The sequence below is a fragment of the Melitaea cinxia genome, chromosome 17 (genome assembly GCF_905220565.1).
Source record: "Melitaea cinxia chromosome 17, ilMelCinx1.1, whole genome shotgun sequence".
Lineage (NCBI taxonomy): Eukaryota > Metazoa > Arthropoda > Insecta > Lepidoptera > Nymphalidae > Melitaea > Melitaea cinxia.
This window is the reverse complement of record NC_059410.1, coordinates 11,968,063-11,994,569: the sequence shown is the minus strand read 5'-3', so window position 1 is coordinate 11,994,569 and position 26,507 is coordinate 11,968,063. Positions and strand designations below refer to the sequence as shown.

At 32.3% G+C, this 26,507-nt stretch overlaps 1 protein-coding gene and 1 long non-coding RNA gene across 2 annotated transcripts; one reads left to right on the top strand and one right to left on the bottom strand.

Moving 5' to 3' along the window:
• The first annotated feature begins 1,187 nt into the window (after positions 1-1,187).
• LOC123661926 lies at positions 1,188-3,539 on the top strand. The gene is made up of 2 exons (XR_006744411.1): positions 1,188-1,391; positions 3,456-3,539. It is a non-coding gene; the product is annotated as an uncharacterized LOC123661926 (long non-coding RNA).
• Positions 2,027-20,343, bottom strand: LOC123661925 (aldehyde dehydrogenase, dimeric NADP-preferring). Its single transcript, XM_045596858.1, has 11 exons — positions 20,220-20,343; positions 18,372-18,415; positions 16,730-16,969; positions 11,905-12,126; positions 10,796-10,959; positions 9,054-9,284; positions 8,518-8,721; positions 6,383-6,498; positions 5,034-5,169; positions 4,367-4,517; positions 2,027-3,249 (listed from the first exon to the last, which is right to left on the bottom strand). The coding sequence occupies exons 1-11, from the start codon at positions 20,227-20,229 to the stop codon at positions 3,229-3,231; spliced, it is 1,539 nt and encodes a 512-aa protein (XP_045452814.1). The 5' UTR covers positions 20,230-20,343; the 3' UTR covers positions 2,027-3,228.
• Positions 20,344-26,507: the final 6,164 nt, after the last annotated feature.

The window sequence follows — 26,507 nt, the reverse complement described above, 5'->3', positions numbered from 1 at the left end:
AAATGGAATACCAATTTGGGTAAACTGAAGATCGTGGATTTAGTTCTTCTCCAAAAGGATCACGTACCTTCACTAAGCTGCATGGTGACTTGGTCGAGTTAAAAGATTGTTTCCAGGTCCAGATAATATCTCACGCGTTGCTGATGTCAATACGATAAGAGGATGTGTACGACATCCATTGGTTCGTCTTTGCCCTATTCTAGCGGACGAGGAACTCCATGGTCGAAAGATACCTTTCAACGAGGCGCAAGGATGTTTCGAATTATAGAGCCGGCGAGTATTTTGTTGCCTCGGTTGCTTCAATTCGTGTACTTTAGATTTATATTTAAAGGTTTAAACGTTATCTCTCACTAAAACGTTGTGTCCAAAATAACGCTCGCATCAAAATAGTTGTAAAAATTGTAATATTAAAAATTGTAATCCCCAAGGTGTCGTTGAAGACAATAAACTATGAAATAAGATATTATTTTTAACGCTACACAGGCCGACGACGGGCAGGCGTTTTCGGTGCGACAAAGTCAGCCCTGCGGTCACCAACCCACCTGCCCAGCGTGGTGACTATGGGCAAAACACATGAGTTAACGTCATTTTTGGCGCGAATTTGTGGAGGCCTATGTCCAACAGTGAACTGCGACTGAAGTGAATGGTATTACATAATTTATGAAGAAAAAAAACCAGGAGCGAGCGAGCGAGCGGGAATCGAACCCGCTAACCGTCGGTGTTTTAGGAGACTACTCGCATCACTACACCAGACCGGTTGTTCAATATATGGTATCGGTTCAACAACTGGTTGTAATATATACAAGGAAAGGTTCCTGATAATTTTAAACTTACTAAGATAAGGATGATGAGGGTAGATGTTCAGTATAGCTTTATAATACACGAAAACTTAACTAAAACTATAAGTGAAGATTAGTATTGAGAACGTGGGATTTTGAGAAAATAAAGTATCAAATAAAGGAGGATAAATGTGTCTTATAATTAGTTCAAACTACTTGGGAAGGACATTAAAAACCGAAAGTACTTTAGTCAGAAGATGACTCGTGACTTTACAATGCTGATTCGATTGGCCAGGTTTTAAAGCGCATATTTATAGGATGATCAAAGCGACGCGAAGTAACTGTTTTATGCTATGACCTTGTGGAAAAAATTTCATAAACTTCATAAAAACATTGGCAGATGCTACAACTAAATTTTTGAATTGCTTGATTGATTGATTGACTATGATTTCTTATTACATTTTTCATTCATCATTCATACTTCTCAAATGCACCTTTAAATAGCACTCAACCGGCACCGGCACAGATCTTGAACGCTCGGCAACAGAGTGGCTCAGAAGCGTTCATAAATTATAGACGTCGCGTCGCCGTAACAAACTAATTTACTATTAGGTAAGTTTCGTAGCAGTACATAATTAACAAAACACACCAACATTAATCTATAAAATATGTTCACAATATTATTATGATTGTTTCATATTAAAAGCTTTGTAAGTTGGGCTAATTAGTTTTTTTTTTTATTAAAATGAGTTTGTAGATTTATAAAGACAGTTTTCATCATTTTCATAAAAAAGTTTAATCTATACAAATAAATAAAATTTGAGTGTCTGTAATATTAAAATAAGCGCTTTTCACTAAATACTTATGGATGTATACAATACCAATACCAATTCATGTACCAAAATAACAATTTTGTCTGTCTGTCTGTTTGTTCCGGCTAATCTCCAAAACAGTTTGACTGATTTTGACGGGGCTTTCACTGGCAGATAGCTGATGTAATGGGGAGTAACTTAGGCTACTTTTATATTAGAAATTTATTTTATAACTCTACGAACTCCACAATAACTTTTTCTTAGATTCCACGCGGGCGAAGTCGGAGGCACAGCTAGTTTAATCTATGACTCAAGACTCAATACATATGTGAAGTAACATACGTAATTAATAAAACAAGATTGTATAATTTCTTTAATGATATCTAGCTTTATAAGCTTTTTGATTTGTGGAAGTTTAAAGAAAATAAAACACACTTCTTATTTACTTTTTATTAACACACATCCCAAAATGTATATACTTAAATATTACAGGAAATTTAACAGTATAAATCTTCATATATTATAAGATTCTACATTAATTTTTAAGATAGTAGTAGATATATAGTTTCAACAAAATAAAAAATATTTTTTTAAATTTATTGTATTTCATTTATTAACATAAGAATATATTGAAGGTAACAGTCTTTTAAATTAGAATTTCTTTCACCGTATTATCACAAAATATAATATAACAAATTATAATATATATGTATGGCAAATAACTTACTTATAATTATTTTCTCACCTTAAACACCTTTGCTTATATTTTAACCCTATTAATGTAGTTTATATAAAAATATAGGTCTCTTCTAATTAAAAGGCACACATTAAAATTATTTAATTGTGATATTCTTGCTATCAATATTTTGTAGTAATATTTTGTATAAAAAAAGAAGTTAAAAAAACAATTCATATTTCTGACACGTGAAAGTAAATCTTATCACATGGCGACATAAACATTTATATCTTGGCTTGTTCGCATCAGGTTAGTGATTTGAGCTCAATACCTACATTAAACAAATCGTTTTGTTTCAGAGCGTACCCATTCTCTTTTATCTAGTAAGTTTTGTCCACCACACTTCAATTCTCTGTCGGGCATCCTTTGAAAGTATCTGAGAGTAAATTGCTACCTGTTTACTGTATTCTATTAAAATGCAAATAAGTATAAGGCATTTATGAGTTATTATTAGGTTAGTGCAAACAAGCCATAAGATTTAACTGTATAATTGTATTTAAATAGACATTTAAAAGAAAATTTGAAGTCTTTATGTCTATTTACTGTGGGCGATATTGTTACATAACATTAAGCCAAACTCACTTTGGTTCAACCTCAGTTTTCATTTATATCATACAAAAATGCTTTAAATTTCCCGCTCTTTTGAAGTTTTAATTTCGTGCGTCAGATTATAATTTGATAGTTACGTAATAATTATTTTAAGTGATATGTGAGATATGTTATAATTTTATTAGTGAGGTAGGGATTTGAGCTATTGTTTGCATGTGTTCACATATACAGTACTGTTCTAGATAGTATATTATTTGTTAATTATTTTGAAGACTTTAATTTAAAAAAAAATTACATGTTATAAATGTAACAATTTATCACAATTGTGACACCACGTTTATAGTCACGGCGATTATAATTCATCCGAGGCCGCCTGTAAAAAATAAAACTTTTGTTAGAAAATAAATACATACATTTTTAAAGTTATATTAAAATATGTGATAGATAAACAGTCAAATAATTTATTTAATTTTCAGAAGTCTTATAGTGCAAGAAAGTTGAGAAAGTCATGTAATTTATGTTACCATACATCTACAAAATGCTAATAGTGTACTTTTAATTTTTTATTTTTTGTTACAGCAAATCCATTCATAAATGGGAAAGTCTACATGGATGGAGTCTACAAGGTCCAGTAACCATTTATATAAATATTTATTGTGTGTATTTGTATCAATTATTTATTTACTCCAATATTTCGATATACTTTCCTAACTTAATGTTCTCAATAGACTTATAAATGACATATTCAATAGGCACGCCTCATTACAAAAGTAGTACAGTAAAAAGAAAAATAATGTTCAAGGGAAATGGTAAAATTTTAATAAAACAGCATAATAATATTAAAAACTTTATGCACAACTAAATCACTTATACGTCACATTCTTTTAGAATAAGAAATACATTGAAACAAAATAAGGCAACACTAAATTAGACTATATATAGAAAAACATGATTATACTGTAAAAACTGAGAAGTATAAAATATATCTACTGAAAACTAATAACTATATAAAAACTAACAAATTTTGTGCTGTTTTGTACATTATCAATAATAATTTTCACTTTTAAGTGTAGGTATAATTAATTGTGCACCAGTGATTAGAATTAAAAAATACACTTAATAAATATTTTAATATTTAGTACTGAATAAATGGAGAGATATAATTAAAATAAGTTTTTTAAATAGTTTTACTAAATTTGAAATTGCAATTAAACAATATTCTCTTTGACACATTTACATACAAAATAACGTAAGTTATAGAATCCAGTCTATAATTATTTTACTTTTGTATAAAAATAATATAAACAAACAAGTAATATTGTATTCGTTTTAGAAGAATCGCTATAAATACATGTTTATGATTAGTGTATTTAAAACCTCTGAAAGTACTGTTTGCGTAAAAACTTTACTAACTGAAAACATTAAATTATTCCCACCAAGAGATACATTATCATTTTCGTTTAAATATTGTAAATAAATTACTTCTTTACCTTCTGCCAAGCAAAAATTCCGTAAGAAATTCCCGCCCCGAGTGCGAAGGCGAGAATATACGGCAGGTACTTGAGAGACGGTCCACTGCGCTTCTTCATGAGCGTTGTGATGAACTTCAGCTTGCCGTCGGAGTACGGAGGGTAGCGAGAACTAGAAATAATTGCTAGTTATACTTCATTATCATCTAACACTGGTGGATAAAAGCGACATGTATTCGATTAAACCAAATATAATACAGACTATTTCTCAGTAACATACAATAAGACAACTAAATAGAAACAGAAGTACAATAAAGGTTTATAACAGAAATAAAATAAGGAGGTAAAACATTTTAGGGGGGTGTAGGACATTTTAGGGGCATTTAGAGAATTTATAAGATACTAGGTGACCCCGCAAACGTTGTTTTACCATATATGTTATTAACCTCCTTAATCCCCTTATAACTTAGGGGTATGAAAAATAATGTTGGCTGATTCTCAGACCTACCCGATATGCAAACAAAATTTCATAAAAATCTGTCCAACCGTTACCGAGGAGTATTTTAACTAACATTGTGACACGAAAATTTCATATATAAGATTATATACATTTTATAAGAAAAATGTTCTATATTTTATGAGGAGATAATAAATTTTAGTTGGAGAAAGATGTCTGATGACAACTTACGAAGCAAGCTTCTCTCCGATGCCCGCGAAGTTTCGTATCAAGCAACTCTTCTTGTGCGTAAACGTGTCGAAGGACTTCTTTCCGTGATACGCTCCCATTCCGCTGTTACCGACCCCGCCGAACGGGAGTGTTTCAACTATAATTGTTGACTTTATTATAATGGTTATAAGTTTAATTTTCATAAAAAAAATATTAATTAAAAAAATAACAATAAAGCGATATAAATAAAGATAAGGTAAAATAAATCGAAATAAATTAGTAGCTAAGACTTTAATTAATATATTTTCCATTAACATAATTGTTGTATTGGACTTATGTCGTTGTGACCCAAACAAGTTTTCTTTTGAAACATGATTTAATGCATTGTATCAATTTTATTTTATTTCTATAAACGGCTATTAAAAACATGACCAATTTTGTTAAAATGTGACGAATAAAATATTTTATAGCAGAGATTAAAAATATTAACGTTAGTGTACAAAATTTGTTTCAATATAAATAACTTGTGGCCAACTAAGGCTTACATCCAGCAATACGCAGATATATTTGTACAAGTGTTATTGTGCATGCTTAGTTATTATACTATATTATTAGGAACTTACAAAGTAACTTTAGTTTTATAAAAGTATTTACAGCAAAGAAAAAAAAAGCAATAAAAAAGCAGAGAACAGATTATTCAACAACGGTGTGAGCACACCCTAACTTTTACTGTTAATAATTAAAAACAAACTTATGCAAAAGGTGGAAAGGTTTCTAGGTACCACGACTATGTTTGTATGTATATGTATTTGTAAATGTAAGTGTATCATGACTATGGGTAAAAAAACATCATCAAAAGATAATAGAATAATTAATCTAATTTCTAAATAAAAATCTAAAGATTCTGAGGTATTCAAATACGACGCCTTTCCTCACGTCGTTTTATTTAATACCACAGAAAATTTATGAAATTAGATTGATTGAATTTAGATTTTAGAACGCGAGGTAGGTGACGTCACGCGTGTGAAGAACGTTTTTTTTATACGACTAGGTTGGCAATCGGGCGTATAGTCCACCTGACTTTAAGCGGTCACTGTAGCCTATAGACGTCTGCAACACCATAAGCATCCCAAACGCGTTGCCGACCTCACCCCCGACCCTCCCCAGGAGCTCTGGCCACCTTACCACAGGAATACAATACTACTTGAGAGTTGTGTTATTTAGCTGTGACATTGTAATAGACTGAGGACTTCCCAAGTCGGGCTGCTCCAAGATTTTAAGCAGGATATATCCTGCTGTGCCCTACCTCGATATGTCAATCGTAGGACGGGTGACGTCACATGTCAGGTAGTTATATCAATATCCCATACCTCCCATTTGCATGACAGTATCGTTAACGCACATGCCGCCGCTGCTCGTATTCTCGACAATGTTCTTTATCACCTCGTTGTTCGTGCTGAACACGTACAGCACCAAGGGCTTTTCCCTATGTGACACATACCACCACCGTTATTTACTACGAAGAATATCTTTATTAATAAAATCATTTTAGAAGGAACATTATTTTAAATAATTAAAAAAAAAGAAGAATTTTCGACAAAGGCTTAGAAAATAGTCTCGAGAATAGTTTGTTAAAAATGTAGTGATAGTGTTGCCATCACCGAACATGCGCAGAACCCTTGATATTTACCACCACCGTATGCAAAACGAAAAAACCGTAAAATGTCTTAAAACTATAGCAAGCTAAGCATTTTGTATACTAGTCTAAAACATTTTTGGAAGATAAATGTAAAAGCACCTTTTTTGTCTATGAGACTAGTATACAATAAGCAATGTTTTATGTTAATGAGTAATTAGAAGACCTAATACCAAAATGATTCAGTTCCAAACATAATAACTGAATGAACCCACTACACCAAACCAATTAATCACATATTTACAGTGCTATATAACAAAGACAGTAAAGGCTCAAATTTTGCATGTTCTTGCATGAACAATTTGTTATTGTACTGCTGAGATTTCACACCAATTATTATTTCAGAAGTATTGTTTTATATAAATATCGTCCACTAGACTCATTTAAAGACTTCATTTAAAGTGATATATTTTACAGGAAGCATACATATAATTTTAATTAGGAATATTTTTTAAATATTATTTATTTATTTTTTAATGTATTAAAATTGCTCTAAAATTAATATTAAAAAAAATCTTATCGAATACGGAATTTTTATTCAATTTCAAAAAGGAGGAGCTTTTAGATTTGACATCTTTTACTACTAAAATATGATAGATTTATTGATCTTTGGGGACTATTTTTCAAATTTCACTGTCAATGAGTTTTCTTTTGAAAAAATATAAAAATTTTATGTTATCATTTTTATTATAAGGAATTAAAAAGGAAAGAGGTTCTATATTCATCTGCCTACAAATATTATTTATCTGTAACAATTAAATAGTAAAATGTTCTCAAGGTTTTGCCCGCATATCCGACAGTTACTTGCATATTACTATTTTAAAATTCACCATGTCCGCAAGAATGTGCAAAGTACGCCTTTCTAGCCTATCTCTCTCTCTTACCGCCGTAAAACATGATCGTATCGTTCACACAGAGGCTGCCCGAGCGCGTTTGTTCAGTAAACAGCGTTTGTATTTTTCCTTGCTTGCTGAAGAGGTAAAGTACTAACGGATGCTCCCTGAAACGGTCCACCCGCCCTTGTCACTAGCATGATAAAACTATGTAACGTTTTATTTTTATTATATCACAATTTTTTTTTTTCGTTACATAATTTTGTTAATTCCAGTGGTGTTAAACGATTTATAAATGAATTTCCCGTTATATTCGTGGCACATTGATCCAATATTTATTGTAAAATTTTCTTTAAACCTAATGAATTTTTAACTAATATTAATGTAAAAATATTGGGAAATAATTGTTTTATTTTACAATACATTATTAGATCAATGTGAATCAAACAATCCAAATTGTTTACTTAAAAGCACACACTCGCAATAAAAAACAATTACACATTTTACACACATATACTACATATATGCCATATTTGTGTATAAATATAAATAAAATGTCACACACAATAAAACTGCCACAAAATATGTCAATATTTTCACAAACATCACACATAAATACTCCTTTCCTTTTTATGGAACAACAACCCATGTAGTGGTATACCCAATTATTAGGTGTATTTATTTATTAAAAAACCAACGAATTTCTATAAAATGAACCTTATCTGTCTCACGTATAAGGTGGGTTTTAAAATGAAAACCAATGCGATGCTAATCTTTTGTAATATTAGTTACTTTCTAGAATTTATAAAACTTAAAAATCATTTTGAGTTACATCATTTCTCATATCAATTTATATTAAGCTCTTTTAAACTTTATGATTAAGTTAACTCAAAATGAGGTTTATTAAAATTATTGCCAGTTAAAAAAAATGGATGACTGCCAAATGTTATTAATAATTCTTGATAATAAAGCTTACCTTGCATTTATGAATTTAATGGCTTCATAAGCGTTTTCAATCGGAACTATCGGTAGAATAGGTCCGAAAATCTCGTCTTCCATTATTTTATCGCTGCCAGTAACGTTCGTTAAAATAGTAGGAGCTATAAAACGATCCTGGGCGTCGTAGCGACCGCCGATAGCGATTTTGTCTTTACTCGCGTCTACTAACGCTTGGAGACGGCTGGAAAGACCAAAGTAGGTATGAAATAAGAAAATAAATCTATTAAAGAGCTGTTACACAGTGTAAAGCCGATTAAGTTGCGTTCCCTGTCTAAAAGGTATACAATTAATTATGAGACAATTTCAGTCTTCGTACTAGAATTGCCGATTAGGTACCTGCCTAATCTAAATTAATATGACATTCAAAATTTGTACACATTATTTTTTACTTAGTTACTTATTTTATAACTCGACAATATACAATGTATTTTATCTATCCTAAGAAAATCAACAATACAAAATGTTATCAACACCAGTCATTGAATTAATATGCTAAATTATTAGTAAACCTACCTGAAATGCCTACTATTAATGATTCTGCATAGATCAGGCGACTTCTGGGGGTCCTCTCCATACCATTCTTTCAAAACTTTCTTAGCTATCTCAACAAACTTGTCTTGTACTTCCTTAGAGCATAGAATGTAGTCCGGAGCAATGCAAGTTTGACCGACATTGATGAATTTACCCCAGAGTACACGTTTTACAGTTATTTCCATATCCACCGAGCTGTCTATGTAAACTGGACTGAAATATTCAATAAATTTAAACTTAAAGTGAATGATTGAAAACAACAATAAAAATATGTAGAGATTACTCGAAAATGGGTCTCTAAATATGCTTTACAACTTATCCACGGATATAAAATTTTAGCGTATTATATAGATAACCCCTATAAAAGGCATATATGATAAATATTTTTTAAAGTATTAAGAAATCCTTTTAGCTGCAACCGTACTTTAAAAATACGACCAATAAATATAAAAAAGGATCACTAATATTACTAATATGAAGATTTGATGAGTTACGACTATTTGAATAAGTTTATAAAATTAACAGTAATGTAAATGAGTTCCCCTGCGATACCAAAAAAAGGCTTTACTTTTTTTCCCCTTTAGGATATCTGTTAGATAGGCGAGATAAAAGGCTATATAATATCACAATACCATTTTATAGCGTAACAAATAACTAATGATGTCTAACGATCTAACGACTAGCGAATGACTAAGTGAATAAAAAACAGGTTTGGCATAAATATTACTCAATTAAAAAAAAAAATAGAAATGATTAAATATGTATTTCTTAAAGTTCATCATCATCATCATCATCATCATCATCATCATCATCATCATCATCATCATTTCAGCCTATCACAGTCCACTGCTGGACATAGGCCTCCACAAGTTCACGCCAAAAATGGTGTGAACTCATGTGAGTTACCCATACTCACCACGCTGGGCAGGCGGGTTAGTGAACTGCGTGGTGGTAAAGTCGGTGTCTATTTATTAAAAAACTTTGTTATGACATATTTATCACGTTGGAAACGTTCTTGTTATCATATTAGGTGAGATAAGTGTCGAATTACTCGTTAAAAAGATTAGAAACCATAAAGGTATCATCCATAAACTTTGCCAAAATTATTTTTTTATCATATTACATTTATCCTGTCAGTATAATTAACATGTTTGACAATAAGAGTACATAAGCAAAATTTTATAAATATTAATGGATAATCTTATTTCATCAAGTTTTCAACCTTGTAAAAAACAGCAGACTCCTACATGAAAATAAAGCTATCTATCTACATGTACATATGGCTATATCAAAGATAGAAAATACATTCTAAAAACCTTTATATTGTGGGTAGTTTTTGTTTCTTTTTATCGATTTATTGTAGTTTATAAGTTCTTATTAATAATTAAGTAGTCAGTGTAAGTGACATTGTGTTTCTAAGTAGATGTTGATAAATAAATTGATATCATTTCGATAAATAAAAGTAAATGTACTAAACACTAAAGAGAGACAAATTCCTTTTTGTTCAAGCCCGATAATCTCAAACTACTTAAATAATTTCTATTTTGTCAAAAACTTACATTTTTCAAAAGTAACATAGGCTACTGCTACAACAGAGTAAGCTAAGCTACTAAAGCTGTAGATTAAGTTGTGACGTGAATTTTGCATTTCTGGATTTAAAAGTATTTCAAGCTTTAACAATTTTGCAGAAGATGACTGAAGCTAGTTAGTACATCAGATCTTACCTCTTTCCTCCTAATTCTAGTGTGACTGGAGTGAGATTCTTAACGGCCGCGGCGTACACTATCTTTCCGACATTTGTGCCTCCAGTATAGAAGATATAGTCGAACTTCTGTTTCAGAAGTTCTGTGGTCTCTTCTGGACCGCCCTCTACAATGATAACTGCTTCCTGTAAAATATAAAAAGAAAATCATATTTTTATAAGTTAAAATGGTTTGGTAATTGAGTTGACTTGTTTCTTAATCTGTAAATCTAGAATCGATTTTAATAATTTTGTGAAATGTTGGTAATGTTCAATGCAGATAAAACCGCAAAGTGGATCTAGTTAAGTATTTCTGAGATGTATCAAAATTTTAATAAGAGTTTAGAAACGTAAAATTCTGGTTTACCTATTCGAGTTTTTTACAACTTAGGTCTAACTTGATTAATATCACACAAAGTTGATAATGACAATACAGCCTAAAATGGTTGGAAGTCGCCTTTTAATCCTTCTTTTGACGAAATTAACATTTTTGTAGCGACTTTTTTTCCATGAGTTTTACGTTACATATCAATTATGGTATAGCAAAGGTTCGTTTGAATTATACAGGAATTCCGTCAAAAATAATATTTTAAAAAATAATTAAATATAGTCAGTCAAGGATTTTTTAGGCAACCCATTTTTAATATGTATCTAATATACTAAATCTATAATAAAGTATGTTTCATTCTATTATTAGCTCGGTGAATCGACTTAGTCGAAATTAATCGAGGTTTCAGATCTTAGACCATATGGTCGAAATTTTAAAAGATGAATATTCATAATTGACGGTTGTTATTTTATTTGCATAAGGTCAGGGATTACTTGACTTATTTTTAAGTGTTAAGTAATTCATCTATAAGCAAGGTAATTAAGTATTACTCACTTATCGTTAAGTATTTTTAATTTACATCAAGGACAAAAACAATATATAATTATAACACAAATAAATGAGTCTTAATTATATATAAATAGCAGTCACTTATAAAAGTATCATAACATAAGTATATGACAACATAATAACAGATTTCATTAGAACATTCTAGAACAAAAAAAAAAAAACTATTTGGATGAAAGTACATAAGTTCTACTCACATTATCCAAATATTTAGGAAGTACTTCGACGATGAACTGAGCACATGCTTCCGCCAGTTCGCTGGGTTTGATGATGACCACGTTTCCTGCAGCAATGGCACCGGCCATGGGCAGTAAAAGAAGTTGCAGGGGATAGTTCCACGCACCGATTACGAGACAAACTCCGTAAGGGTCATTGTATATCACTACGTCATCTAATACGTTAACTATTCCCTTTGGTGGCTGTAATAGATAATAGAAACTATATAATATATACATATATTGTTGTATATAAAATGTATGACGCATAGTATTATTTGCATTAAAATAAAGGTAATTAAGGTCTTTTTTTCTATGTTTTTTTTCTACATAATGCACTTTGCACTACAAATAAGGTAAATAGCTGTGAAGTACACAGTCATGGCAATGTCAGTATATTGTATAGTTATGGAAAAAACTAACAAGAAAATATACTCTATTGAGTCTAGTGTAATGGCCTTTTTTTAGATCCAACGAGAACCTTATAATTTATAAGTCATGGATGCTCTATTCCCATTAATATAACTGTATTATAAGTTCGATGTTTTGTTAGAATTGGTGGTTGTTTGTTACTCCAGACTAACACTCCTTTTTTAAAATAAAGTATTGAAATAATTTATTGTACACTACAAATGCATTGAGACACAGCTTAAATATAGATATAGTTTATGTGGTACAATAGCTAATTTTATGGCTAATTGGCCACTTATTTCAGACAACTTAAGGAAATGACCTGTTTTCTGCTCCGACCATTGTAGGTTCGATTTCCGTCTCGATTCTGAGTTCAATATACGTATTATTTATTTGTATTTTTTTTAATCGAAGAACTGTATCTTTATTAGTCGGATGTTACCTAAAACACACGCATTGAGTTGCTTATTTTAGCAACAGAGGACCGTGTATGTATATTAAAAATATAGTTATTATGTTATTAAAGAAAACTAAAATATATAACTTAAACTCAAATAAGGATTAACTTAAGAGAATTCCATATCGAGACAGGGTAACTGGAATAGTTATATAAGAAACTTACAAATGTTCCAATTTTCTTTCTATATAGCAATCCGAATTCTTTTTACTTTAAATGTGTTATCGTGGATGCTTATAGGCTATACTACACACGCTATAACTAACACAGTTATGAGTGTTTAGACTAGAAATATAATAAACAAACAGTAATTAGAGTTCTAAGGTGTACACCACAAAAATATGTGTCCATATTGAAACAGAATCTGAAGACAAACAAATGTTTGACAAAGAAATTATTCGTATTAACTTTGTTTCTAAGGTTAGTACATAAAAACTTTTAAATAAAAAGGGAGAGAAATGTATAAATCATTTTAAATCAAGTGCATAAAAGTATTTACAATGAATAATATTCATTTCATGCTACAAACGAAGTTAAATTAACTTATCTCTTGACCTTTGAACATTTCAATAACATTGAATTGTGTGAAGTTTAAGTACCGGAACGTATTTTATTAAATATATATAATATATATTATTATAAACACCTTAAAAATTATATACTCCTAGAGGTAATATTCAGATTTTTCTGCGGAGAATTGGAATCAACTTTGTTCTTTCCCAACCAAGTCTAATGTAATGTCATATCCAAAAAAAAAAAAAAAAAAAATATATATATATATATATATATATATATATATATATATATATATATATATATATAAATTAATCACTGTTAAAAAAAAATCTATGTTACACCTGAGCATACTTTTAAGTGTAGTCAATCTCTATTAGAATCCTAACGATACTTTGAACTTTTTGTTCATTAATCGTAATAGAAGTAACTGTGTAGATTCAACAAATGAAATGTTATAATATCACGAATAAAAACTTTCAATTCTAGTCCTTCAAGTGATTACCAATGTAACGCATTGATGATTAAAACACACATACTCGATGCCTCACTACAGTTGGATTTAAGCCAAATGATTGGTACAACACAATACAATGTTTAATCATGAATACTTTTCCATAGTAGGTACTGTAAATAATATATTTGTAGAATAAAAAATAAAGTGATTACGAATTTAAAGCATTGATTATTTATAAACGTACGTTTATACCTTTTATGGATTCGAGCTAAGTGATTAATGCTTTCTGAAATACAACAATTGAATTAAATTAATAATAGGAAAACCGAGCTAATATCAACTGAGTTAGGGTACAACAGGAAATTTCCTGCTCAAAATATGGAGCAGCCCAACTGGGTTAGAACCTCGACCTTACACAGAAGATCACAGCTAAGTAACACTGTTTTCAAGCACTGCTGTGTTGGTGACAATGGCGTAGCGAGATTAACTCGCGCCCGGGACATAATACCTTTTTTGCCCCCCACCCCTATTCGAAAACCATATAACATGTCCAGCAATTTTTTGTTTTGCGGGCCATTTGGCGCCCCTTTGTGAGTAGCCGGGGTATCTTGCCCCCCCCTCCCTACCTGCCCCTCGCTACACCACTGGTTGGGGTGACCAGAGCTCCTGGGGGGAAAAGGGGATAGGGTCGGCAACGCTGCTTCGAGTGTTTGACGCTTCTGGTGTTTTAGACGTCTATAAGCTACGGTAATCGCTTACCATCAGGTGATTTGTACGCTTGTTTGCCGACCTTGTTATATAAAAAAAAGTCTGTGACGATGGATGGATGAATGTTTGTTACTCTTACACGCATAAAGTAATATTTATAAAATTGGTAGATAGATAGCTGGATATTCAGAACAGACTTACTGACTACTTTTTGTCCCGATATTATTATGTAAACTATCAAAATATATTTTTATTTAAACTAGTAAATCTGTCATTTTGTTTATATAATATATATTCGTAGTTCTAATACGAGACCCTCGTTGAAACCTCCCTCGATTTGAAAAGTTCTTAGCTTAACACACTTAATGAAACCACACGATTTTAAGTTTATTTTTATTTTTCAACATACTCTCCTCCGAGCACAAAACACTTTTTCCATCGACCCGGTAAGGCTTCGATACTCGTTTTAAAAAAATCTTCGTCTAACTCCTCAAAATAAGCGTCCACGGCGGCTATGACCTCTTCATTTGTAAAAAAATGTTTACCACCTAAAAAAATTTTCAGGTTTGGGAACAGATAAAAGTCAGACGGTGCTAAATCCGGTGAATATGGGGGATAAGGTAACAATGCGAAGCCACATTGATGGATTTCTGTCATGGATTGCACAGAGGTGTGAACGTGCGCATTGTACTGATGAAAGGTTTCATTCATGGTTACAAATCTTTCAACAAATTCTATTGGATCAGCTTCATATAACTCTAAACAGTCGCGAGCAGTTGTGAGTCGGTTGCGTTTTTGTTCCATTGAAAGCAGTCGCGGTACCCACCGCGCAGACACCTTAGATAATCCAAGTTCAGTAGTAATTATTTATGATGTGTTCGCTCAGATGAGATGCCTACAGTCTTAGCTATCTCCTCGACAGTCAATCTTCGATCAGATAAAATTAAATCACAGATTTTTTCTTTGTTTTGATCAGTGGAAGTAGTCGAAGCCCGGCCACTACGGGGCTCATCTTGAATGGTCTCACGACCACGTTTAAACTCTGCCACCCAGTTTTTAACAGTCGTATACAAAGGAGCGGATTCATCCAAAGTAGCAGACATGTCTTCATGTATAGCTTTTAGAGTTAAACCTTTCAAATTCAGGTACTTTATCACTGCACGATGTTTAATTTTATCCATTTTCAGAAATAGCTCTGACTTACGGTATCACGTGTAAACGAACAATGAGTTACTGTGAATAAACTAAACTGTGCATACTTGTTGCTAAATAATGTAACTAAAAAAATTAGGGTAGTTATAAAAAAAACCAATGACTTTAACCATATTAGGCTAACTTTTCAAATGACCCTCGTATCATTACAACAAAGTTTAATGCACTTTGTAATGCGAAAAAAAAACAATTCCTTAATATTATTTTAAATAATTAGCGCTAATTTGTAAAATCGAACAAGGCTTTATTGTACCGGAAAAATGAAGTATTCGAATAACAAATTATTAATGTTATATTTACTTATTTTTATTTAACTTGACGTACAAAAGAAACTGTCTATTGAAACGGGATGTAGGTACCTAACATAACTTGCCCAATTTAATTTTAAAGGTGAGTCATCATTAAAAATAACTTATTTTATCGATTCTATCGAAAGTATCAAAGAATATTTTAGTTTACTGTCAGGATTACACAGCAGTGTGATTAAGTTATGCACGCTTTGTTTTTTTTGGCATTCATTTTGAGTATTTATACAAAACAATAATATGTACATAAATCGGATTTTTCTCTAAGAGAGTCAACTCTACCACAATTTTTTTTGAAGTATGGTATTTGCAGGATATATATCTTGTTCTGGGGAAGTACCTAATTCTTATTGAATATCACAGATAAACAATGCTGTCATATAGTGTTGTATTCCTATGGTAAGGTAGCCAGATCTTCTGGGATGGCTCGCAACGCAACTCCTGGTGCTTACAGGCAACAATAATTGTTTACCATTAGGCGAACCAAAGGTCTTCGGTGCGACAAAGTCAGCTCTGCGGTCACCAACCCGCCTGCCCAACGTGGTGACTATGGGCAACACACATGAGTTCACACCATTTTTGGCGTGAACTTGTGTAGGCCTATGTCCAGCAGTGGACTGTGATAGACTGAAATGATGATGATGATGATGGTGATGATGATGATGATGAGGCGAACCGTACGTTTATTTGCAGTATTTTTTTTCGCTTTGGAATATAGAAAATATTTATGTATTTATTACTTACCCGTTCAGGTTTGGTCCATTCATCAAAGTTATTCAGCGTGTTGGTAAGATCATTGATCAGGTAGTCGACCTCAAGAAGGATCGCCTCCATCTTGCAGCGCCTGAGATCCTTTGCAAGGGCGTCGATCATAAGGTTCTTGTTCTCTTCGTACATCTTCAACAAATTTTGCAATTGCCTCTTCCTCCATTCTAAAGGTTTTGTTTTACCACTGTTGAATGTATTGTGTGCCTTTTGGACGATCTACAAATTTCGTGATATTTTAGTATCATTTAATATATACGATTTTTATTTTTGTGTTACCCACACATTAGAAATTCTAAATATCAAAAATTGACCGCTTCAGCGGGGTTCGAACCCGCATCTCCGACTGACCGTGTCGGCGCTCTAGCCAATTAAGCTATGGAACGATGTACCCGCTAGATTGAAATTTTTGATATGATGATTTTTATTTTCGGTTTAAGCGAACCGTGGCGCCGTCTATAGTGAGTTCTTTACAGAGACCCGTAACTATTCAAAGTTTCATATTACAATGAAAATCTTTGACAGGAGACGTCACCATGCTATTTTTAATATGTACGATTTTTATTTTTTGTAAATAGGTAATTTATAACAATGTAAGTTCAAGTTCTCATCAATATAATGACTTGTTATTATTATTCGAATATGTAAATGACAATATAATGTGGTAAAAAAAAATTATTCAAATTATTTGATTGTATCAGATTCAACGTATAAATCTGTGAGAACAAATCCTCTTTTTAGAAGTAATTAAAATAGGTATTAAGTGTAAATACATACAATATGCTTTATTCATTGTATCCGAGTAGATTCTTAACATTACTTAAAAATAGTTTGAACTCATTCTTATTAGGTTATAATATTTCTTTTTACTATGTAACATTATTTAAATTCATGATATGGTAATAAGTTTCATGAACTTTCGCTTTTTTAATCGTTTTGTGTGTTCGCGGATAACTACGTCGTTTATGAACCGATTTTGATGATTCTTTTTTGTTAGAAAGGAGATATCCTAAGGGTGGTAACATGATAAGGAAACCAAGATTTGATGATGGTATCCCAAAGAAATCGAGGGGAACCTTCGAAAATCGTAGTGGCGACTAGTGCGTTGTTCATTGTGTTCGTCTACCTACGTTGGTACTTGCCGATGTAATTGACGATGTAGATTTTCGGTATTTTTCGTTTGCTAGCAAACACAATTATTATTTGTGTATACATGACATCAAATCGACACAGTGGTTAGAGACAAATATTTTATAAGCTGTACAGATATTTTCTAGTCTTTGAATTTGTGTTGTGTGTGGTTCTGGACCTCTGATACAGTAGTCTCATCCTACTATAGAGTGTTTCTGTGCGAAGCATTTAAAATTGTTTCATTGAGCACTAAGAATAAATATAATGTAGAGGTAATTATGTACAATCCCGGAAAGTAATTTATGGGGTTGGGGGGGAAAAGGGGGGTTGGGGGAGGGGGAGGAGGGTGTTACACTACAACGGGGTTTACACGAAAATAGTCTGCCGGAGGGGTGAAAACCCACCCGCCTCCCCTCCCCCCAACCCCCTCTTTCCCCCCAACCCCATAAATTACTTTCCGGGATTGTACATAGTAGGCGATAAACCTTACCTCTGGAATATTTACTGGTTTCTGTTTGTTGTTCGATAACATCCCTGCAACAAAAGATATTTTTTTACATACTTATAGAAAAAAAATATTTCGTTCTAAGTACACCTCTTTTTATTATAAAAGCTATCTATAACTTGTGTTAATCTATCTTGTTGATCTCAACCTTTTTTTACATTCAGTTCAAGTTATTCATTTAAATATAATATGTATAAATTTTTATGACATACAGACATTAAAAACAGATTAAAGGTAAATAACTGATATCATTAACCATTAAAAAGTGGAAATGACGAAATTACATTAATAAAAATAATAATACTAATGTCTTAATAATAAATTAACTATTTTGCCTGCAATATAAAAGGATATTTCATTAATCAAAAAGACCAACAGTAAATATGGAAAGCTAGTCTATAAACAATTATTTCAACAAAAATAACCTCATATCAGATTGCAAACAGTCATAAATGAGCAGCTTAAATTACTCTCAATCACAAAAATAATATTTATTACTATTTAATGATATCAATTGATATACTCAATTTTTTAAAATGTTTTGTCAAAAAGATTGAAACTAAAAAAGTTCCTAAGCATTCTAATTAATATTTAATGCTATGTGTATTTATCAAATTATTGATAAAATAGTAATTTCATTCATTACAAAGTGTACTTTCGACTTTGTTACATTACTTAAGCTGTTATCAGTGTTTATCACCGGTATTATTAAATTTATTGAGATGGGAGTTAATGGAATTTTTTGCATAATCAACTATCATTTTTGAATTTATATGCCATTCAAATCCTTTTTATATAAATTTAAATAACAAAAAAAATTAAGTGACAAAAGTTTAAATAAAAATAAAAACATACATAGCAAGTAAAAAAGAAAAGCCAGAGCGTTGTCGTGCTAGGCTGGTATGTTTTCTATTACACAACTTTGCTTTTGATGTCATGCTACACAAAGCCTAACCTCAAAGTCCGTTTCCCACCTCGTGAGTGCTTCTCTTGTGACTAATGTAATAAAGAAGAATAGTTTGTTTGTTTCAACTAAATTCCTAGCTCCTAACATCAACCCCTATTTCATTTCAAAAACTATTTTAGAAAGACTATAGCAATGAAGTTTATATAACCGGCTATGCCACAACTAGTTAGCATTACCTACAAATTGTCATCAAAACAAATTTTATTATTTATAGAAAATATCTTCTAATCCTCAAAAATAAATAAATCTGAAATGTATTTCTAGAAAAACACACTAAGCAATCATATTTTTAAATATATTTTCACTTAATATTATAATTATTTTAAGTAGGTAATTTGCATAACAATGAAACTACAGCGCTTTGCCCAACATGAACTAGACTTATTTATGTTAATAGCAAAATTTAAAATTAATTTAAAGTGATACAAAAAAAAAAACATTCAATACTTATTCTATTTTATGATTACGGATAAATAATAAGACATGCCACAGACTAAAGTAATGAATGAATTTAACTAAAAAAAAAGTTTTAATTTTTTAATTGAAGCTAACTATAAATCACCTACAGCTAAATATAAAAGGTTTTATGTTTTTTTCCGCAATTCAATGTCAGTATTACATCTGTTGAACTAAAACATTTATTTATAAAATCACATTTCCATATACCTACATACATATACGTTTACATTACTACAGTCTTTATTGATAGTTATCGTTTTAAATCAACAGCAGCAAAAGCAGTGTTCACTGTTCACTTGTTAAAAATATTTCTATAAGAATAAGTTGCATTTCTCGGTTATTGCACAGTTTTAAATCACTTTAATATTATTTAGGTTTTTTTTTTTAATTATTATATATCAACTTACCTACAGTCATTTTGAGTTACTAAATAATCAAAGTAAAGTTAAACAGAACTTTTATTTTTAAATATACCAATTAATGTTTTTAGCCACTATATAACGAGTAGGTACCGACAGAGACAACGTCAGTTTTGACTTTAGCAAGTTTCTCGTAAATACCTGTCACGACGCAATACAAAGGCTGCGTTCCACTAAGCGTTCGCAACGATCGCGGCGACCATTCTGTCGTTCCACCTAAGGTCCGCCGTCGTCACGAGCGGATGCTCGACGTCATAGGTGACGTCGCTTTTTGCGACCGCATCGCAACCCACTTCGCTCACAAAATATAGGTAGGTAGGTCAAAATTGGTTTTTATCAAAACGTCAATGTCAAACTGTCAATGTCAAATTGTGAATTTTATCTCTTATTCGATTTGGCAAAAACGCAAGGATCAATTCCTGGGAATCCATCTTAAATTAAGTATAACTCCAATCCATGTGAAATATTCACTTACAACCCCCACAGCTGCATGTTTTCACCATGCCGCCATATTGTGAGCACACTGTTCACCTGACAGCACCCAATTTGCCAAATAAGCGTTCCACTTATAAAATACACCCACAACGCCCGTGGCGTTTTTTGTGTTAGTGGAACGGCAATTTCAGCGGTCGTGGGTGTTGGCGTTGTGGGATTTAGGTGGAACGCGCCCAAAGAAGTAAAGAACCATAGAGAAACAAACAGCAAAAACTAGTCACATTGGGTGCGTTCCACAGTGCGACCATAACGATTTTACGCCCTTTCTATCGTTCCACCTGATGTGATCTCCTTGTTTAGCATGAAGGTTACATGTTATTTAATTACCTTCTTTATGATATTAGATAATACTATGATATTATCATCAGTGTCATTCTGTCAAAATATCAATACCTAATTATTTACTATGTCTTATTTTATTGTTGAATAAAGCCAATATTCTATTTGGTTCTGTCTTTATCTGTATCACCACCTAAGGCCCGTGGGCGTCGCAAGCGATCGCTCTGTTATACGACTTTCTATTTGAGCCTTTTTAAAAAAGGGATAAAAGGAAATATGAACTTGATTTAGAAAAAGGGTCACTTTATTATTTTGAAACAGTGGAAATAGAAAAGGCAAGTGGTCTGACCCGATGTTGACTGGAGACTGAGCCCTGAAGACTCGAGATTAATAAGCTTCAATTCAAAGTGCTTACGAGGCACCAGTGTAAGGGTTATTACATACATAACACGTATATAACAGCCCCCCGGTTAAGAGGGAAACTTACGGAAAATGTAAGTTTCCGGTAGTAATTATTCAGTACGTAAACGCGGAATAGTTGAAACTGGTCTAAGTTCAATATCAGGATTATCGTTATCTGTAATATTCTCTGTTATAGGATTAACCACGAGCTTTTTAGAACACTTGCCCCTTTTACAAAAATAGCTTAAAACTAAGGAGATACATACAATTAAAGATAATATACTAATAATAGGAAAACTTACATGATTATTAAAGTTGCTAGGTTTTTCAACAACTTTCAAGTTATCAATTATTTCATCGGATACAATTTTAAAAGTTTTTAAATTATCTAGACTAACACTTTTAATTTTAGGAGTTGGTATATCAATATTTATTTTCTTAAGCCGATTAAAACTACAACAACTATCATTAATTATATTAAAGTCTGAGGATATAGAGGGAACATTAATTTTTGGATATGTTTTTGCAACTAATTTTAGATTCTTAAAGAAGGCTGTACATTGAGAAGGAATATTAAGGATACCTGTACCGGATATTACAAATTCAAATATATTGTGATCACATTCTATAGATAGTTTTGAGGGTTTTGTTTGGACAAATACCCATTTATTATTGTTTAATCTGTGCCAAATATCTACATCTCCAAAGATAAAATTATAAGGGCAATTTTCAGGAATTGATGACAAGGCTTGGGTGATAATTTCTACTTCACAGGAGGGATTATTAAGTACAGCGTAGACATCTGTGATTTCACAAAGGTAAGTTTCGGTAAGTATCTTTTTACAAGTATGTAGATTACTAAGGTAAGTATATGATAATCTATCTATACTAAGAGCCAGGAACTGTTCTGAAGGAAGAATCATAGCAAACGAGTTCAACTTGTCGCTGTCGTGTGGGGTTGGTAAAGGTATGTTTTTATATACATTAAATTGCTGTAGGTCTACTAAAGGAAGCTTAACTATAAACATTATTCTATTATTTAGGTAATAACATGTTAAATCGGCTATATTAATAAAAGTATGTATATTGCTTATATCTAAACTTACAGGAAAATCTCTATACTTAGGAATTAACTTAAGATTATTAACAATATCATTATACAATTGATTCGGTGTCAGAATTGATGGGTGTAGAATATTGCTTTTTACAAATAAAATGGAATTTAGTAAATCTTCGACTCTAAAGGACAACGTAAATAAACTTGATTGTAATGCATTTAGAATACCATTAAACATATTTTCTACAGTAACAGTATTAAATTTATGGGTTACATTAATGATTGACATTTTTAATTGGTCAACGACGTCATTTAACTTTGCTTGGTTCAGGTTAATTTCATGCAAAGAGTTATTAACATTACTGATCGCGGATTGAGAAACTGTAATTATCTTTGTTAATGAATCAGTAATCTTTTTGTCATTGCTATACAGAGCTTGAATAGCTTTATCGTAATTTTCAGCATCATCTTCATTTAATGTGCCAAATATGTGTTTAAAGACTACTCCTATACCGGAAAACCATGCGGATCTTTTTGTTATACTATTAGAAATTATATGAGAAATTGACATAAAATCGCGTTGAATGTCGTTGTAAAGAGCTTCTAAGGGTTGTAACATATTATGACATCGTAGTATACTTATTTCGTCATTTTCCCTGCAGTAAAATCTAATTGTGTTAAACACTTCATGAATATTGTCAAGATGGTGTTGAATTGGGATTATTTCTGAAGGAATAACAATGTGGAATTGGTCATTAATGATTCTTAATGTGCCCACAGGATCAAATAAAATACCTGGGCTTCTGTCGATGTTTGTTATATACTTATTTTGAGCTTCTGCAAAGGCGATATTGTTACAAGTTGTAGAGATTCTGAAAAATAGCGAAAACAGAAAATGATATTGTATGTTTTGTAAATTTATGACTAATAAGGATTAAAAGGAGAAAATATAAACTAATTACAATTTAACTACTAATTTTAATTTAATCTACGTCATGTGCAGGTTTTATTTCATCATAATGATGTTTGACATGACGTCGGTTAATTAGGAGGGAAAGAGTGTTGTTGCCGTAGATTTTGACAATTTTGTAAGGACCTTTCCAAAGTGGTGAAAGGGCTTTACGTAGTCTCACGTGGTTTTTTAAATAAACGTAATCGCCTACTTTGTATTGGATTGGGCGAGAGTGTTTATCATAATAAGTTTTTGATCTTTCTTTGGAAGCGTTAATGTTCTGAAGCGCCTTTTCACGAGATACTTTTAAACGATGGTGTAGCATTTTTGTATATTCGGGGTATGTAACGTCGGGACGAGAATCGAATATTGAATCTGGAATAAATGGTTTATGACCGAAGAGAAGTTCGTAAGGAGTGAATTTAGTAGTTGTGTGGACACTGCTGTTATATGTCAACATTGCGGTATATACATATTTATGCCAATTAGTTTGGTTTTCATTTACGTAAGATTTAAGATATTCTTTTAGGGTCGAGTGACTCCTTTCTAGAGCACCTTGGGTCTGCGGGTGATAAGGTGAGGACCATATTTGCTTAATTTTTAGGAATTCGCAAGTGCGCTTAAACAGTTCGGCGGTGAAATTAGTTCCTTGATCGGTCAGAATAGTTTTTGGAATTCCAAATAGGGAAATGAAGTGAACTAAACATTCGCAGGTCTCTTCAGCCGTGGCGTTAGTGATAGGGTATGCTGTAGAAAATTTTGTCAAATCGTCCTGGAGGGTTAGTATAAATTTAAGTTTTGTTAGCCCAGCCTCAGGTAAAGGACCAACTAAGTCAAGGCTTATTCTTTCAAAAGGACGTGTAGAGGTTGTTGTTATCTGCATTGGAGCTTGATTTATCTTCCGTAAGGCTTTATTTGATTGACATAGCTTACAACTTTTCACATAATTCTCAATGTCTGCACGCATATTTTTCCAATAGTAACGTTCTTTAATTCTGTTGTACATTCTGTTGGAGCCTAAATGCCCAGCGATTGGGATATCGTGATTTTCTTTCAGGATTTTTGCGATCTCGGTTGGAACTGGATATATAATGGTATTGTGATGTATATTTACTGTAATATTCGTATGATTGAATAGGTACATTAACATACCGTATATTTTTACAAAAGAATGTTGCTCAAATGAGTTTTTAAAATCAGATATAGCTATTTCATTAATATCACCGGTCAAAACAATATCATCTCTAGTGGACTTAAGTGCTTTAAATATGTCTGGATACGTGCAGTCATCGAAATAGTAGACTTTAGTAAAAAGAAGATAAAATATTTTTCCTTTAATTTCTATTTTCTTAAACGAATGAAGTTCTCTTTCGGAGTTAAGTATGTCAGAGGAGTCTTCCACTGTAGAAAGGATATCTTGTAGATAAGGGTTTGAGTCGTCAAAGTCTATTGATGTTGGGACTAGAATAACTTTGGAATTGCTTTTGAGAAGGCTTTCGTTATGTTCATTTATAATCGTGTTAAATGTTTCGTCTTTATTCGAAAATGCTTTTAGGAATGCGTTATAGTCATCGTTGAGAATAAGTGGGGATTTAGGATTCGCTTCGTCTGTAGATTGTGATTGGTTAGGTGACTTTTCTTGGATTGCTGGTTTAGATGAAGAAGGCATAGGATGTTGTAAATTTAATGAGGGTAAGTTATTTTCATTTTCTAAGTCGTGAATATTAGAAAATAGATCGTCATCGTCAAGGAGGTCTATGGGAGGTAAGTTGCTGTTCTCTCCATCAGAGTTAGTAGGGAGTTCAATATTTAAGTCTTCTAAAGTGAGGGGACTGAACGGGAGAGAGGGGTTAACATCCATTGAGGATCTTAGATCAGCATCGTTAGGAGTTGGAATTTCGTTTTGGCTTGATTTATTTTCGGGATTAGACTTTTCAATGAGAGGATGGACTGGGAATCGGGATAAAGCGTCGGCGTTGCTGTTAATTTTACCTTTTTTATATTCGATGTTGTAGTCAAATTCCTCCAGTTTTAACCGCCATCTGACTAATTTAGAGCTGGGGTCTTTGCAATTAAATAGCCACTTTAAGGGCCTGTGGTCGGTTAAGATGTTAAATTTATTGCCGTACAAATATGGCCTAAACGTTTTAGTGCCCCAGATGATTGCTAAGCACTCTTTCTCAGTGACACTATAATTGCATTCGGCTTTGTTGAGTGTTCTCGATGCATAAGCAATGGGACGGTCTTTTCCTATTGGGCCCTGTGATAAAATAGCTGAAATAGCGTGATTTGAGGCATCGCATGTAAGGTTGAATGGTTGAGTGAAGTCTGGATAAGCTAAAATGGGAGCGGTGGTAAGACAATTTTTTAATTTTTCAAAAGCTAATTGTTGTTCATTTTGCCAGATAAATTCGATGTCTTTTCGTAGTAAATTTGTAAGCGGTTTAGCAATTTTTGATAGGTTTGGGATGAAACGGCGATAATACGAAACTAATCCCATAAAAGATCGAATATCATTTCGGCATTTGGGTCTGGGAAAATTTTGGACTGCTTTGGTCTTTTCGGGATTTGGTTTTACACCCTCGTCAGTAATGATATGGCCTAGATAAGATACTTCCTTCCGGAAAAATTCGCATTTTTCCGGCTGGAGTTTAAGGTTAAAGTGACGGAGTCTATCGAAAACGTTAGTGAGGGCTTTAGTGTGAGTTTCAAGATCAAAAGAATAGATGACTATGTCGTCTAGATACACAAAGCATTGAATACCCGACAGTCCGGATAAAGCGGTGTTCATTAATCTTTGAAAAGTAGAGGGGGCGTTTTTAAGCCCGAACGGCATTCGAGTAAATTCGAAGTGTCCTTGAGGAACGGTGAAGGCAGTTTTTGGAGCGTCGGCTTCAGCTAGTTTTATTTGATGAAAGCCGGATGATAGATCTAAGGTACTAAAATATTTGCACTTACCCAACTGGTCTAGAATTTCGGAAATATTGGGAATCGGGTAAGAGTCACCAATTGTAATATCATTTAAACGACGGTAGTCGATAACTACACGCCATTTACGTTGACCAGAGGCATCCATTTTTTTTGGAACTAT

Coding starts and splice junctions, on each gene's coding strand:
- LOC123661925 (XM_045596858.1), bottom strand. Junction 9,285..10,795: donor CTAGAATTAGGAGGAAAGAG/GTAAGATCTGAT, acceptor TGAATATTTCAG/TCCAGTTTACATAGACAGCT. Junction 8,722..9,053: donor ATTAATAGTAGGCATTTCAG/GTAGGTTTACTA, acceptor TGGTCTTTCCAG/CCGTCTCCAAGCGTTAGTAG.